General features: G+C 38.9%; 1 protein-coding gene across 3 annotated transcripts in view; it reads left to right on the plus strand.

Moving 5' to 3' along the window:
* Positions 1-15,915, plus strand: part of NUP153 (nucleoporin 153) — a 93,216-nt gene that overhangs the window by 38,867 nt on the left and 38,434 nt on the right. For 2 of the 3 annotated variants that reach the window (XR_012434219.1, XM_005553949.4), the window contains exons 6-11: positions 2,038-2,154; positions 2,247-2,291; positions 2,554-2,607; positions 6,228-6,374; positions 10,100-10,152; positions 10,393-10,519. Coding sequence is in view for 2 of the 3 variants with exons in the window: in XM_005553949.4 (XP_005554006.3) it covers positions 2,038-2,154; positions 2,247-2,291; positions 2,554-2,607; positions 6,228-6,374; positions 10,100-10,152; positions 10,393-10,519 (543 nt within the window). In the remaining variant the exon portion in view is untranslated. The remainder of the gene's footprint in view (positions 1-2,037; positions 2,155-2,246; positions 2,292-2,553; positions 2,608-6,227; positions 6,375-10,099; positions 10,153-10,392; positions 10,520-15,915) is intronic. The other variant, XM_015449872.3, reaches the window with a different exon arrangement.

The raw sequence follows: 15,915 nt of genomic DNA on the forward strand, positions 1-15,915 counted from the left end.
GTTTTGTAGTGTTCAGCATTCAGATCTTGAACATATTTTGTTAGACTTTTGTTATTTGGTATTAGTCAAGAATATGTAGCCTGAATAGTCTTATCTTTTCAATGAATTGAGTTCATAATTTAAAATAGGTTCCAGCAAAGAAGCTTCAGGCTCAGATAGCTTCCCTGGTGAATCTTACCAAACATTTTAGAAAGAAATAATACCAATTCTACACAAACTCTTATGTATAGTAGGAGAGTAGGGAACACTTCCCCCAGTACCTTTTATGAGGCCAACATTATTATCCCGAGACCAAAATCAGACGAAGACATTGGAAGACAGCAACAGACTATTATTTCTCATGGATTATAGACACAAACCTTCTCAACAAAAATATTTGTAAATGGAATCCAACAAATTTAAAAAGGAAGCTGCATCATGATCAAGTGGGGTTTATCCTGGGAAGGCAAGGTTGACTCAACATTTGAAAATTAATGGGATTGGGACGGGTGTGGTGGCTCATGCCTGTGTTCCCAGCACTTTGAGAGGCCTTAGATCACCTGAGGTCAGGAGTTCGAGACCAGCCTGGCCAGCATGGTGAAACCCCATCTCTACTAAAAATACAAAAATCAGCTGGATGCAGTGGCGCATGCCTGTAATCCCAGATACTCGGGAGGCTGAGGCAGGAGAATTGTTTGAACCTGGGAGTCGGAGGTTGCAGTGAGCCGAGATTACGCCACTGCACTACAGCCTGGGCAACAGAGTGAGACTCCCATCTCAAAAAAAAAAAAAAAAAATTGGATTTACCATGTAAACAATCTAAAGAGTACTATATGAACATCTCTATAGATATATAAAATATTTTTTTAAAAATCCAACATTTACTCATGATACAAATTTTCAACAAACCTAGGAATAGATGAGATCCTTCTACCTGATAAAGTGCATCCACAAAAAAATCATCTGGCATCATACTTAATGGTGTGAGGAAGCGAGCAAGGATGCCTGCAATCACTGCTACTGTTTAACATCATACCGCAGGTGCTAGCCAGTGCAGTAGGCACAAAAATCAAGACATGCAGATTGGAAAGGGTATTATTCCTGTAATGTTATTCCTAGACACAGATAACTTGCTTATCTACATAGAAAATCCAAAGAAACTACAAAAAAAGCTACCACAACTAATAAGTGAGTTTAACAGGGTCACAGGATACACTGCGTGAGCCACTGTGCCCAGCCTGTTATATTAACTTCTGAGAAACAAGTCATTAGTATTAAAATTTTAGGTTTTCGTTGCAGTAGAATCTACCATCTCTTTGTTTAGCCATCTTAGAATTTACTCTAATTGAATGTTATTTAATGCTTAGGTTAACTGATATCTTAATTCAGTTTTTATTAATTTAATGTTCTTTGATTTAAATATTATAGATAAATGGATCTAAGGTAATACTAGAACTTTTTATCAATTGCCCCATTTACCCCATGTGACATAACTGGTAGACTTTTTTTTTTTTTGAGATGGAGTCTCACTCTGTTATCCAGGCTGGAGTGCAATGGCGCAATCTCAGCCCACTGCAACCTCCACTTCTGGGTTTAAGTGATTCTTCTGCCTCAGCCTCCTGAGTAGCTGGGAGTACAGGTGCCCGCGAGCACGCCCAGCTAATTTTTGTATTTTTAGTGGAGATGGAGTTTCACCATGTTGGCCTGGCTGGTCTTGAACTACTGACCTCAGGTGATCTACCCGCCTCAGCCTCCCAAAGTGCTGGGATTAGAGACATGAGCCACTGCACCTGGCCCAGACTTTTCTTTAGAATGGTGCATGCTGTCTTATCATTCTTTTGTTGTTGTAAAGGTAATTTCTCAGAGAATTGGATTTCCAATAAAGGCATGAAGAAAAAAATTGAACTTTTAATGACCCTACCCAGAGATAAATTGCTGTTAACGCATTAAATCTTGTTTTACTTTGGACATCCATTCTATCTTGTAAATATTTTCATTGTGTGAAATATGTGCCTTAGATTTTGTGTTACAATAAATAATACAGGGTATACTTTACAGGCACCAGTTAGAAGACAAATGAAAGCTAAGCAACTCAGTGCACAATCTTATGGTGTGACCAGTTCAACGGCTCGGCGAATATTGCAGTCTTTAGAGAAGATGTCAAGCCCTTTAGCGGTAAATTTTTAAAATCAAAATTAATACAGGAGTGTAACAAAACCTAGTATTATTGAAAAATCTTAATTTTGTTGTTTTTTCAACATTAACAGGATGCAAAAAGAATTCCATCCATTGTTTCTTCTCCTCTGAATTCTGTAAGTTGAAATTTAAACCTTTTAAAAAGATACTGTTCATACAAAAATTAGCTGGGTGTGGTGGCGCACGCCTGTAGTCCCAGCTACTTGGGAGGCTGAGGTAGGAGAATCGCTTGAACCTGAGAGGCAGAGGTTGCAGTGAGTTGAGATTGCACCACTGCACTCCAGCCTGGGCAACAGAGTGAGACTCCGTCTCAAAAAGAAAAAAAAAAGTTATTTTTCATAACTCCCCATCTATTCTAATAGTATTTTTATTTTTCAGCCTCTTGATAGGAGTGGGATAGATATCACAGATTTTCAGGCCAAAAGAGAAAAGGTAAGACTTGTTTAGCATTTAGTTATTTAAACTCTCTGTAATTTTGTTGTGTTTAAAGTTCACAAGTATACAAATTGGATTTAGTTTAGACATTAGTGAACATGTTTGAAAAGTAATTTTTTTTTTTTTTTGAGGCTTAGTCTAGCTCTGTCATCCAGACTGGTATGCAGTGGCGCCATCTTGGCTCACTGCAACCTGTGGCTCCCAGGTTCAAGTGATTCTTGTGCCCCAGCCTCCCTAGTAGCTGAGATTACAGGCACGTGCTGTCTTGCCCCACTAATTTTTGTATTTTTAGTAGAGGCAGGGTTTCGCCATTTTAGCCAGGCTGGTCTCTGAGCTCAGGCTGGTCCTGAGCTCAGGTGATCTGCCTACTTTGGCCTCCCAAAGTGCTGGGACTAAGGTGTGAGCCACTGTGCCTGACCCCGAAAAATAATATTCTTTTACTTGGACATTTTACTCTATTCTTCAGGCCTCAGGACTATATTGTATATGTAGTAGACACTCATCCAATTTTTTTTTTTTTGGACTATTCAGCATTTCCATCTTCAGGATCTTGACAGACTTTATGGCTTACTCTTACCTTTTGATAAATAAAAATAGGAGTGATCAGCCAGGTGCAGTGGCTTACACCTGTAATCCTAGCACTTTGGGAGGCCTGGGCCAGTGGATCACTTGAGGTCAGAAGTTCAAAACCAGCCTGGACAACATGGTGAAACCCTGTCTCTACTAAAAATACAAAAAAAAAAATTAGCCAGGTGTAGTGGCGTCCACCTGCAATCTCAGCTACTCTGGAGGCTGAGGCAGGAGAATCACCTGAACCTGGGAGTAGGAGGGTGCAGCAAGCTGAGGTTGCGGCACTGCACTGCAGCCTGGGAGACAAAGTGAGACTCTATCTCAAAAAAAAAAAAAAAGAAAAGAAAAAATAGTTCAGTAAACTAAAGTCCTCATTGCACATCATCATCTTTGTATACTTTTCTCATTAACCAAATTTTTGTGAAATTTATTGTGTATAGTAGAATTTCAGTTAGGCACATCTCTCATCAGCCAAACAAAATACTGTTCCAAGATAGTGGAACTAATAAAGTTGATCATTATATCTTGCTGCCCTTTTAATATATCCTATTTGCTTAAAATTAACTTCGGAGGTTACTGTGCGAAAAAATACAATGTTTGATAGTTTGAGTTAAAGAGGTATCTTTTGTTAGTTTATTTATAGCTGGTTAAGCATCCTTCAAGGAAAACAGACTGTTGGATTTTTCTTTTTCTTTTTTTTTGAGACAGTCTCTTGCTCTGTCACCCAGGCTGGAGTGTGCAGTGGCGCAGTCTCAGCTCACTGCAACCTCCGTCTTCCGCTCAAGCAATTCTTCTGCCTCAGCCTCCTGGGTAGCTGTGACTATAGGCGCCTGTCACCATGCCTGGGTAATTTTTTGTATTTTTAGTAGAGATGGGGTTTCACCATATTAGCTAGGATAGTCTCAATCTCTTGACCTCGTGATCCGCCCGCCTCAGCCTCCCAAAGTGCAGGGATTACAGGCATGAGCCACTGTGCCCGGCCTGGATTTTTCTTTTGAAAGCATTTCTTATAATACCAAGTTCCTCAAAAGTAATTATTTAAATTATAATTTTATGAATTAATTGTAATGACTAAGATATTGATAAATTATCTGTAATGAAATTCTGATGCAGAGAAAGCTAATATTGAACTTTTTATTGGAAGAGTGTTGCTTCTCAATTTTTAGAATTACCTAGACATTTGTAATTAGGCAAGAAGGAATCTATTACTAGCTTCTATGATGGGATTAATTTAAGCTACTAGCTTTTCTCAATCCCTTATTTGTATCAAGTTATTTTATAATAAGAGGTGAAATTTTAAAATTATGTCATAATGTAAGTTCTTATCAGTAACAGTTTTACTAATGGTTGAGTATAGTATCCATAAAAGTTTATTAATGGGTGCTAAGAAATAAAAAGCCAGAATACAGTATCATAGCTCATGTTTCACAGATGTTATCAGAACAGTCTGCAAAATAGCCTCTCTTATTGAGTTGTATGTAAGGTCACATTTGTGAAGAGGTTTTAGGGAAGTGTTAGTAACTAGACAGAGGCTTTGCCCTGGAAACCAACGTTGTTCACAGCTGCTGCTGAGTGAAAGGACCCTATTCATAGGATTACAGTCTTTGGACAGAGTTAGAAGCTTCTGGCTTTATAGTGGTTTTATACCAACAAGCTTTTTACTATGTTTCAGTTTAGCAAAGGAGTATTGTTAACAAAACACTTGGTGTACTTATATAATAAATTGAGTTCATTTTACAGTTTGAAAGTCTTAACAGTGATTTACCATTTAGACTTACGTTGTAAGATTTTTGGTTTGGCTTGGTATTTAAATAACAATGGGAGAAATAACATGGAGAGGGATTTGGTCACATTTTTGGGAATTGAAATATTTTCATAGCTAGTTTTTTTGTTTGTTTTGGGAGACTGACTCTTGCTTTGTCTCCCAGGCTGGAGTGTGGTGACACAATCTTGGCTCACTGAAACCTCTGCCTCCTGGGTTCAAACCATTCTCCTGCCGCAGCCTCCTAAGTAGCTGGGATTACAGGCACATGCCACCATGCCTGGCTGATTTTTACATTTTTAGTAGAGACAGTTTCACCATGTTGGCCAGGCTGGTCTCGAACTCCTGACCTCAAATGATCCACCTGCCTCGGCCTCCCACGTTGCTGGGATTACAGGCATGAGCCACCACGCCTGGCCCATAGCTAGTTTTAAAATATCTTATTTGCAGCTCAGGAAATATGGATAGTAATTCAAGGAAAATGTGACAAAAGTACATTTTAGTTCGTGCATTTAAAATTCACTCTGGGCCAGGAACAGTGGGTCATGCCTGTAATCCCAGCACTTAAAGAGGCTGAGGCAGAAGGATTGCTTGAGCTCAGAAGTTTGAGGCCAGTCTGGGCAACACAGCAAGACCTAATCTCCGTTAAAAAAAAAAAAAAAAGCCAGGCGAGGTGTCTCATATCTGTAATCTCAGCACTTTGGGAGGTTGAGGCAGGCAGATTGCTTGAGCCGAGGAGTGTGAGACCAGCCTGGGCAACATGGCGAGACCCTGTCTCTACAAAAAATACCAAAAAAATTAGTCAGGTATGGTGGCGCATGCCTGTCTACACAGGAGGCTGTGGTGGAAGGATCACCCAGGTCTTGGCTACAGTGAGCTGTGGTCTGGGTGACAGAGCAGGAGTCCGTCTTTTAAAAAAAAAAATTTTTTTTTTTTTAAATTAATTAACTCTGTAAAAGCTTAGATTTGTAGTGCTGTTTTGAATATAGTTCCATTTTGTATGCATGCATGTGTGTAAAAAGTCATTAAGTCTGGAATGAAATACAGTGTATCCCTGAATCCAATTTTAGAATTATGTGTGTGTATATTTATGTACATATATATATATAAATAGATACATACCTTAGATTCCATTATTATCAGTTTTTCCTCTTGTTTGTATCTACTGTATATTTCTCTAGGAAATACTCTTGGTCTTTAGGTCACATTAGCTATTGTCGAAATTTAGTTATGAATTATTGATTTATACGAAAATAAATGTCTTTGATTTCTGTTCACCTGTCAGGTGGATTCTCAGTATCCTCCTGTTCAGAGACTTATGACCCCAAAGCCAGTTTCCATAGCAACAAATCGAAGTGTTTATTTTAAACCATCGCTGACTCCATCTGGTGAATTTAGGAAGACTAATCAAAGAATAGATAAAAAGTGCAGTGTGAGTATATGTATATTTCTACCAGTCTTTGAATATTGATTAGAATGAGTAAGATTAAATAATGTTAAATATAACTACCATTGCATTCTAGCAACTGTATAACGCATTAAGGTTGTCAATTAGTGATGATTATGAATTGGTATACTTTTAAAATAGCTGTCACCTTGATCAAATCTTTCTTTTTTTTTTTAAGATGGAGTCTCACTCTGTCGCCCAGGGTGGAGTGCAATGGCATGCATGGTCTCAGCTCACTGTAGCCTCTGCCTCCTGGGTTCAAGTGATTCTCCTGCCTCAGCCTCCTGAGTAGCTGGGACTACAGGCATGTGCCACCTCACTCAGCTAATTTTTGTATTTTTAGTAGAGACAGGGTTTCACCACGTTGGCCAGGCTGGTCTCAAACTCCTGACCTCAAGTGGGCCACCTGCTTAGGCCTCCCAAAGTGCTGAGATTACAGGTGTGAGCCACTGCGCCTAGCCGCTACCTTGATCAGATCTTAAGTTAGTGTTGACTAGTAAACTCTAGCATATACTCATTGTTTAGGTTTAATAATTTTGCTGGATTTGCTTTATCTGTTTCTTGCGTGTGGCATTGTTGAACTATCTGAAAGTAAATTTCAGACATTATCTTTTGAACCCTAAGTACTTTGATATGCATCTCCTAAGTACTTTGTCCTGTATTATCCCATCTAAGAAAATTAATTCTAATTCCTTAAAACTATCTAATATCCAGTTCATATTGAAATGTTTTTCATAATTGCTTTTTTGAACCAGGACTCAGCAAGGTTCAGATACTGCTTTTGGTTTTGTTTTTCCATACCTCAAACCCTCACCCTGGCCACATTGGATTCTGTTTCTTGAGATAATTCACATATCATGCAAAGTTTAAATCATACATATTTAAAGTTTTCAATTCAGTGGTTTTAGCATGTTTGGAAAACACTTTATAAATAAAGTGGTGTCTGTGAGTTGTTCAACTGTTCGGCCATCATAATGGTAAATTTTAGAACGTTTGTATTGCCATCTCTCCCACCCTTCGAAAATCTACCCATACCCACTAGTAGCCACTTAGCATAATGTTTTCAAGGTTCATTCGCGTTGTAGTATGTATGAGTACTTCATTTTTTCCCTTTTTATGGCTGAATAATATTTCATTGTAAGAATATACTAGATTTTGTAGATATTTCATTGTATGGATATACTAGATTTTGTTTTATACATTAATCAGTTGAGGGACATTGGGGTGGTTTTTACTTTTTGGCTATAATGAATAATGCTCCTATCAACATTTATGTGTGTGTTTTTTTGTTTGTTTGTTTGTTTGTTTTGTGGACATGTTTTTATTTCTCTTGGATTTATACCTAGAAATAGAATTGCTGGATCTTAGGTTTTTGAAGAGACCAGGCCAGTTTTCTTATAAAAAATGTCCCATAATCTGGGTTTGTCTGTTTTTTTGTGTCATTTAACTTGTGTTTTTGTTTACTTAACACCTTACTGTTTATGCCTTTACTTACATTTAATCTCATTTCTAACAACTCAATTTATTGAAAACCTTGAAACTTAGAAAGATTAGTACAGTGATTGCCCATGTATTTCTTTATGTTGATTGACCAGTCATTAACATTTTGTCATATTCGCTTTATCTCCCTCCATACTTTTTTTTTTTTTTTTTTTTTTTTTTTTTTTTTTGAGACGGAGTCTCACGCTGTTGCCCAGGCTGGAGTGCAGTGGCGCGATCTCGGCTCACTGCAAGCTCCGCCTCCCGGGTTCCCGCCATTCTCCTGCCTCAGCCTCCTGAGTAGCTGGGACTACAGGCGCCCGCCACCGCGCCCGGCTAATTTTTTGTATTTTTAGTAGAGACGGGGTTTCACTGTGGTCTCGATCTCCTGACCTTGTGATCCGCCCGCCTCGGCCTCCCAAAGTGCTGGGATTACAGGCTTGAGCCACCGCGCCCGGCCCTCCCTCCATACTTTTAAGTTCACATTAAATTTTTGAAAAATATTTTGAATATAAGGTGGTCACGGTGGCTCGTGCCTGTAATCCCAGTGCTTTGAGAGGCTCAGGCAGAAGGATCAGTTGAGGCCAGGAGTTCAATACTAGCCCAGGCACCATAGTGAGACCTTGTCTCTAGAGGAAATTAAAAAAATTAGCCAGATGTGGTGGTGCTTGTCTGTAATCCTAGCAAGGCAGGAGGCTGAGGTAGGAGAATCATGTGACAGCCCAGGAGTTTGAGGCTGAAGTGAACTATGATTGCACCACTGTACTCCAGCTTGGGTGACAGAGTAAGACCCTGACTCACACACATTCTCTCTCTCTCTCTCTCTATATATATATATACACACACACACACACATATATATATATATTTGGCTATAATGAATAATGCTCCTATGAACATTTATGTGTGTTTTGTTTTTGTTTTTTTTGTTTTGTGGGCATGTTTTTATTTCCCCTGGATTTATACCTAGAAATAGAATTGCTGGATCATAGGATATATAGCCAGTATATATATATATATATATACACACACACACACACACACATATTTCATATAGATACACACATATATACATATTTCATATATATATTTTTTGAGCATATTGGACTTTTACAGATTTGCAAGAAAAATTTCGTGAACTTCACATTTTACTACATTTGTTGTATCTTTTTCTCTGTGTTCTTATAAACGAGTTCCCTTACGTAATGCATAACAGTGATCAAACCCAGAAATTTAACATTTGCAGAACACTGTAGTCTACAGATTCTATTTACATGTTGTCAGTTGGCCCCAAAGAAAAAATTCTAACATCATGTCTTGCATTTAGTCGTCATGTCTCTTCATCTCCTTTAGTCTAGAACAGTTCCTTTTGTTTTTTGTTTTTGTTGTTTTGTGTTTCACAACTGATAATTTTGAAGTATAGAAGCCAATTATTTTGTAGAATGTTCTGTAGTTTTATGATTGATGTTTCCTCCTGATTAGATTTCAGTTACGTACTTTTGGCTGTGAAAACCATTGAGGGAGTGTGCTGAGCTGTTCTCACTGTTCAGAAGGCACTGGCTACCAGTTTGTCCCATTCCTGGCAGTGTGGTTATTACATAAAGTGGTGTCTGTGAGGATTCTCTACTATAAAATTACTACTTTACCTTTCATAATGAATAAGTATCTTGTGGGAAGGAAACTTCCCAATTATATTCTTTTCAGCCACTAATGTTAGCATTATTGATGATTCTTGCCTGTATCTTTTTGAGCACTTAATTGGTTTTTGATATTATAAGATAATTCAGGCTCTTCACATGCATTTCCTGCCCCAGCCCTGTAATCAGCCGTTTTTCTAAGGAGTCTTGATTCCTTTCAGTGGACATATTAATTATTTAAGTTGCAGAGAGGCATTTCGAAAGGAATATCTTTGTATATTTGGTTGCACAATTAGCAGGACAAAAAGAGGGATAAGTAAAAGTAATTTTGTGATTAGGTTAGTGAGTGTATTGTCTATATACTACCATTTTGTTAAAATAATGGTTGAGCTCACTGACATTTTTTATGTATAATCTCACCATAACTCTTGGTTACCATTCAGAAGTCAGGGTATAATTTCAAATTTCAGGATTCATTAACTAAAAAGCCATCAAATTACTGATTCTAAATATTAAAATTAGTAGGGAGCAAGGTGGTATTAAGAAAATTACAACAAATAAGCAAATGTAAATATGTGTGTATTTCCCCCGCAGACTGGATATGAAAAAAATACGACACCTGGACAAAATAGAGAACAACGAGAAAGGTACTGTCATTTTTTATACAGCTATACTTCTTTATATTTAACTTGTAAGGTCTGTATTTGATTTACATGTACGTTTTTGAAGATTAAAATCAAAGAACAGAAACTTTATACAAAAATCTAAGATTTTAGAATCACATTTGCCTGTATATATATATATTTTTTACTTGTTAGCAGTTCTAGTTAACAAGTTATGGACCAGAATAATATATCAATTGTTTTAATTTTCTTTTTATTTGCCAGTGGCTTTTCATATCCAAATTTCAGTTTGCCTGCAGCCAATGGTTTATCTTCTGGAGTAGGTGGTGGAGGTGGCAAGATGAGACGAGAAAGAACACGCTTTGTTGCTTCTAAATCTCCGGAGGAGGAGGTAGGGTTGTATACTCATATATTCTTGAGGTTTATTTAAAAAGCACTGGTGTGGTGGTGGTTAGGGGAGACCTGTAGGGGTGGGGTTCGAGGAGACCCAGAGCAAAGTTAATCTGCTATTGAATCAGTTCTTTCAAAATGTATGCTGAAAACCTAACCTAGTACCTTAAATTTCATGGGTATCGTTGAACAAAACAAAACTACCCGTACTTTTTCAAATAAGGGAATTGCAATTAAAATTATTTGAGCCTTGGTATTACTGTATAGTTTTGTCTGTTTGTAAAACATATGTAAATAAGTTCATGAATAGGATAAATGCTATATGTATTCTTCTTTTTTTAAGATACAGTCTCGCTCTGTCACTCAGGCTGGAGTGCAGTGGTGCAATCTCGGCTCACTGCAACGTCTGCCTCCTGGGTTCGGGCGATTCTTGTGCCTCAGCCATGCAAGTAGCTGGGACTATAGGCATGTGCCACCATACCTGGCTAATTTTTGTATTTTTTGTAGAGATGGGGTTTCACCATGTTGGCCAGGCTGGGTCAAACCCGTGCCGTCAAGTGATCCACGTGCCTCAGCCTCGCAAAGTGCTGGGATTATAGGCGTGAGCCACTGTGCCCTGCCCGTATTCTTCTTACTTGCCTATTTCTCCTTTTTTGGTGTTGTATTGTGAAAGGTAACTGTAAGTTTTTTAATTTCACTGCTTATATATTTATCCAGTTTGTAGATTTACCATAATCTATTCTGCCATCAGGATACATTTTGGTAGATTTCTAATACACATTAAAGTGAATATGCACTTTTCTGTCTGCAGATGTGCGATATTTTCTCTGGAGTATTTGTCTAGGAATGGAATTGTTGGGATTATAGGGGATGATCCACATCTTCAGCTTTATTAGATGTTGCCATGTTTTCTCTTCAAGGTAGTTTTGCAGTTCAGTATTTCCACCATATGACAATAGGTAGATCTTGGGCCGTCCTTCTGTGTGTTTTTTTGATATTTGAGTTTTCTCTTGATCCATTTTTTTCCTATGGGGTGATTTCCTGTGGGGAAGTATACATATATAATTCTTGTATGTATATTAAGAAATATGTATGTGTATGTATATATAATTTATTGTTAGAAAAAGTTCTCTATATATTCTGACCATAAATGTTTGGAAAAGGTAGGGACAAATTTAAGATTGATTACATTAACCTTTCTGTCTATATATTGTTCTTTTTTCTAACTACTTTGAGTTGAATGCAAGTCTCATTTTAGTTTTATTATAAATGCATTTCAGCCTAGCTTAACCATTTGAGTTTTGATACGTGGTCCTTGCATTTGTCATTTGTTTCTAATTAAAATTTCACAGGTGACTCCCTTATTGACCCATGAGTTTTAGGAGTATATTTTTAGCTTTTTAAACATGCTTTTCTCTTTATGTTGACAGAAACAAAATCATGTTTTGGTTGAAGTTGTTGGATGTCTTAGATTTCTTCATGCCTATTGGTATTTTGCTCTTCAGGCTTAGAGTGGAATGCCTTGCATTATTTTTATCTCTGCTTCTCCTAGTTAGCAGTACTATAGCTCACCAGAATTATGACTTCCTTGGCAGTTTTCACTTTCTGCCATATACATTGACTTGCAATGAGATTTGGGATTATGTTAGTAGACTTGGCTCGATTGCTGGTCTGGGGGCTCTGTCTTTCCCTTAGTCTCTGTTTCTCGCTCTACTAGAGTGTTGTGAAGGGAGGGGATGTATTACTATATATCATTGTCTGGAAAGGAAATATCTTGAATGCCATTGATCATACAAACAGTATATAAATTTTGTAGATTCTGTAGCAAACCAATTTTCTTTTGTTATTAAAGCTCTTTATTATATTTAAGAAATGGGTTGGCAGCTGGGTGCAGTGGCTCACGCCTGTAATCCCAGGACTTTGGGAGGCCGAGGCGGGCAGATCAAGAGGTCAAGAGATCGAGACCATCCTGGCCAACATGATGAAACCCTGTCTGTACTAAAAATACAAAACTTAGCTGGGCGTGATGGCACACGCCTGTAGTCCCAGCTACTCGGGAGGCTGAGGCAGGAGAATCACTTGAACCCCGGAGGTGGAGGTTGCAGTGAGCCGAGATCGCACCAGTGTACTCCAGCTTGGCAGCAGAGTGAGACTCTGTCTCAAAAACAAAACAAAACAAAAACAAAAGAAATGGGCTGTCTTACCTTGTGTAAATAAGGAATTTATTAGGTTGGTACAGAAGTATTTGGGGTTTTGGACCATGACTTTTAAATCATTATAACTAGGCTCAAACACATCTTTATTGAAAAAAACAGGAACCATTACAATCAACACATTTTTGCCAACAAGAAATAAATTTGCTTATTCCTATAGCACAAAAATCTGTGCTTTGGGATTCGACAAGCTCTTGGAAAGCATTTTCTGCATGCTGCTGTTATGGAAGTGTTTTCCCTGCAAAACGTTTTCGAGATGCTTGAAGAAGTGATAGTCAGTTGGCGAGAGGTCAGGTGAATATGGCGGATGAGGTAAAACTTTGTAGCCCAATTTCTTCAACTTTTGAAGCGTTGGTTATGCAGTGTGCCATTGGGTGTTGTTGTGGAGAAGAAGTAGGCCCTTTCTGTTGATCGATGCCAGCTGCGGGCATTGCAGTTTTTGGTGCATCTCATTGATTGCCTGAGGAGACTTCTCAGATGTAGTGGTTTCGCCAGGATTCTGAAAGCTGTAGTGAATTAGACCGGCCGCAGACCACCAGACAGTGACCGTGGCCTTTTTTTGGTGCAAGTTTGGCTTTGGGAAGTGCTTTGAAGCTTCTTCTTGGGTCAGCTACTGAACTGGTTGTCACTGGTTATCGTGTAAAATCCTCTTTTCGTCCCATGTCACAATCCGATAAATGGTTTGTTGTTGTTGCATAGAGTAGGAGAAGACGACACTTCAAAACAATTTTTTTTAATTTCACTCAGCTCAAGACTCCCACTTATTGAGCTTTTTCACCTTTCCAATTTGCTTCAAATGCAGAATGACCATAGAATGGCTAACGTTGAGTTCTTTGGCAATTTCTTGTGAGGTTTGAGGATCAGCTTTGGTGACTGCTGTCAATTGGTCACTGTCAACTTCCAGGGGCTGGCCATTACGCTTCTCATCTTCAAGGCTCTTGTCTCCTTTGCAAACTTTGTTTTTTGTTGTTGTTGTGTGCTTCTTTGGGTGTTTTGTTTTGTTACTGTTTTGAGACAGTCTTGCTCTGTGGACCAGGGTGGAGTACAGTAGCGTGATCCCAGCACACTGCAGCCTCCACCTCCTGGGTTCAAGCTATTTTCCTGCCTCAGCCTCCCGAGGCCTCCGAGCTTCCCCTTTCCTGCCTCACTCTCAGCCATGTGTCACAGGCCCAGCTAATTTTTTGTATTTTTGATGGAGACAGGGTTTCACCATGTTGACCAGGCTGGTCTTGAACTCCTGACCTCAAGTGATCCGACTGCCTCAGCCTCCCAAAGTGCTGGGATTACAGGCGTGAGCCACCATGCCCAGCCTCCTTTGCAAAAACTTCTTGAACCACCACTGCAGTATATGTTCATTAGCAGTTCTGGGCCAAATGCTTTGTTGATGTTGGTGAGTTCTCTTTGCTGCTTTACAATCCATTTTGAACTCGAATAAGAAAATCGCTCAAACTTGTTTTTTGTCTAACATCATTTCCACAGTCTAAAATAATATAAAATAAACAGCAAGTAATAAGTCATCAGCTAAATAACATAAAGCAAGAAATTTGCATTAAAATGATGTATAATATAACCATATTCAAGAATGTATTCCAGTTATCAAGTGGCAAATTATTATAATGCAAAACTGCAATTACATTTGCACCAATCTGATATCTGATTCAAATAGCATGAGCTTATTTTTTTTGACAAGTTTTTACTTTTCCTGGTAAAATCTGTGGCCTGTTTTGTAAAGTTTATCTCTGTATGAGGAAAATACAACTTGGCTTTGTTTGTATAGATATTGCTCATTTCTCTTACCCAACAAAAGGGCTTACTGCCTGATGAGCACAGAACCCATACCATGGCACCAGGTTTTGTTTTGTTTTTTTGAGACAGGGTCTCACTCTATTTGTCGCCCAGGCTGGAGTGCACGATCTTGGCTCACGGCAACCTCCCCCCTCTGAGTTCAAGTGATTCTCATGTCTCAGCCTCCCAAGTAGCTGGGATTTTAGGCACGCACCACCAAGGCCAGCTATTTATTTTTTATTTTTTTATTTTAGTAGAGATGGGGTTTTGCCATGTTGTCCGGGCTGTTCTCGAATTCCTGACCTTAAGTGATCCCCACCTGCCTTGCTTCCCAAAGTGCTGGGATTACAGGTGTGAGTCACTGTGCCCAGCCAGAAAATAATTTTTAGTATACCAGACAATAAGAGCAAAATATTATTAATATTAATAAAACAAACTCTTCAATACAGCAAAGTCATACCAAACATGTATCTGCAAGACAGCTAAAACTAAGCTATAGATAATCAACCTGAGCTTCAGCTTAAGATCTCAGAAGTTTTATTTTTAAAAACTGAAGCTGAAGGTGAAGCCATGCTCCAAAGAATTAAAGAAATCAGTGGCTAACAGGTATTCTTGAACTTACAAGATGGCAGATAAGAAACAGCTTGCTGAAGCCCTCTCCACTTGTAAGATAACAAAGCTGACTGAAATTGGCTGGAACTAATATGACCAACTAGAGTCTGCAGAATGAGCTTGCTGACATCACAGCCCAGATTTCCACATTTCATTCTAACTGCCCCAGAATTTGCACATGTGGCCCATAAAGATGCATGAAGAGACAACTGTGCACGCCCAGGGACTTTTCAGACCTCCTCTTTCCTGCCCCAGAATCTACCCCCTAAACCTTTCCTAATAAACATATTGCCTTAAGGCCAATTTGTGGGGAGACAGATTTGAGCTGGACTCCTGTCTTCCTTGTTGGTTGACTGTAAGTAAAGCTTTCCTTTCTTCAGAAACCTGGTGCCAGCCAAGTTGGGAGGCTCGCTTGAGCCCAGGAGTTTGAGACCAGCCAGGGCAACATGGCAAAACCGCATGTGTACAAAAAAATGACAAAAATTAACCAGGCATGGTGGTCAGCGCCTGTAGTCCCAGCTACCAGGGAGGCTGAAGTGCGAGGATCACCCCAGCCTGGGAGACTCTGTCTTTAAAAAAAAAAAAAAAAAAAAAAACTCCTCTTCACTTATGTCTGTATCACCTCCTCCCCTGTCTGGGTCCCTTCTCGTCATTCTGGCCAACTGCCAATTTTGCATCGCAGGATTCTTCACTCAGTCCTTCCCATTGCTGGCTCTGTTCCACCCTGAAGTTATAATGTCCACATTTCTGAGGAAAGAGGTACTAATGTGATGTCGGCCCCAAACTT

This window comes from Macaca fascicularis, chromosome 4 (assembly GCF_037993035.2).
Source record: "Macaca fascicularis isolate 582-1 chromosome 4, T2T-MFA8v1.1".
Classification (NCBI taxonomy): domain Eukaryota; kingdom Metazoa; phylum Chordata; class Mammalia; order Primates; family Cercopithecidae; genus Macaca; species Macaca fascicularis.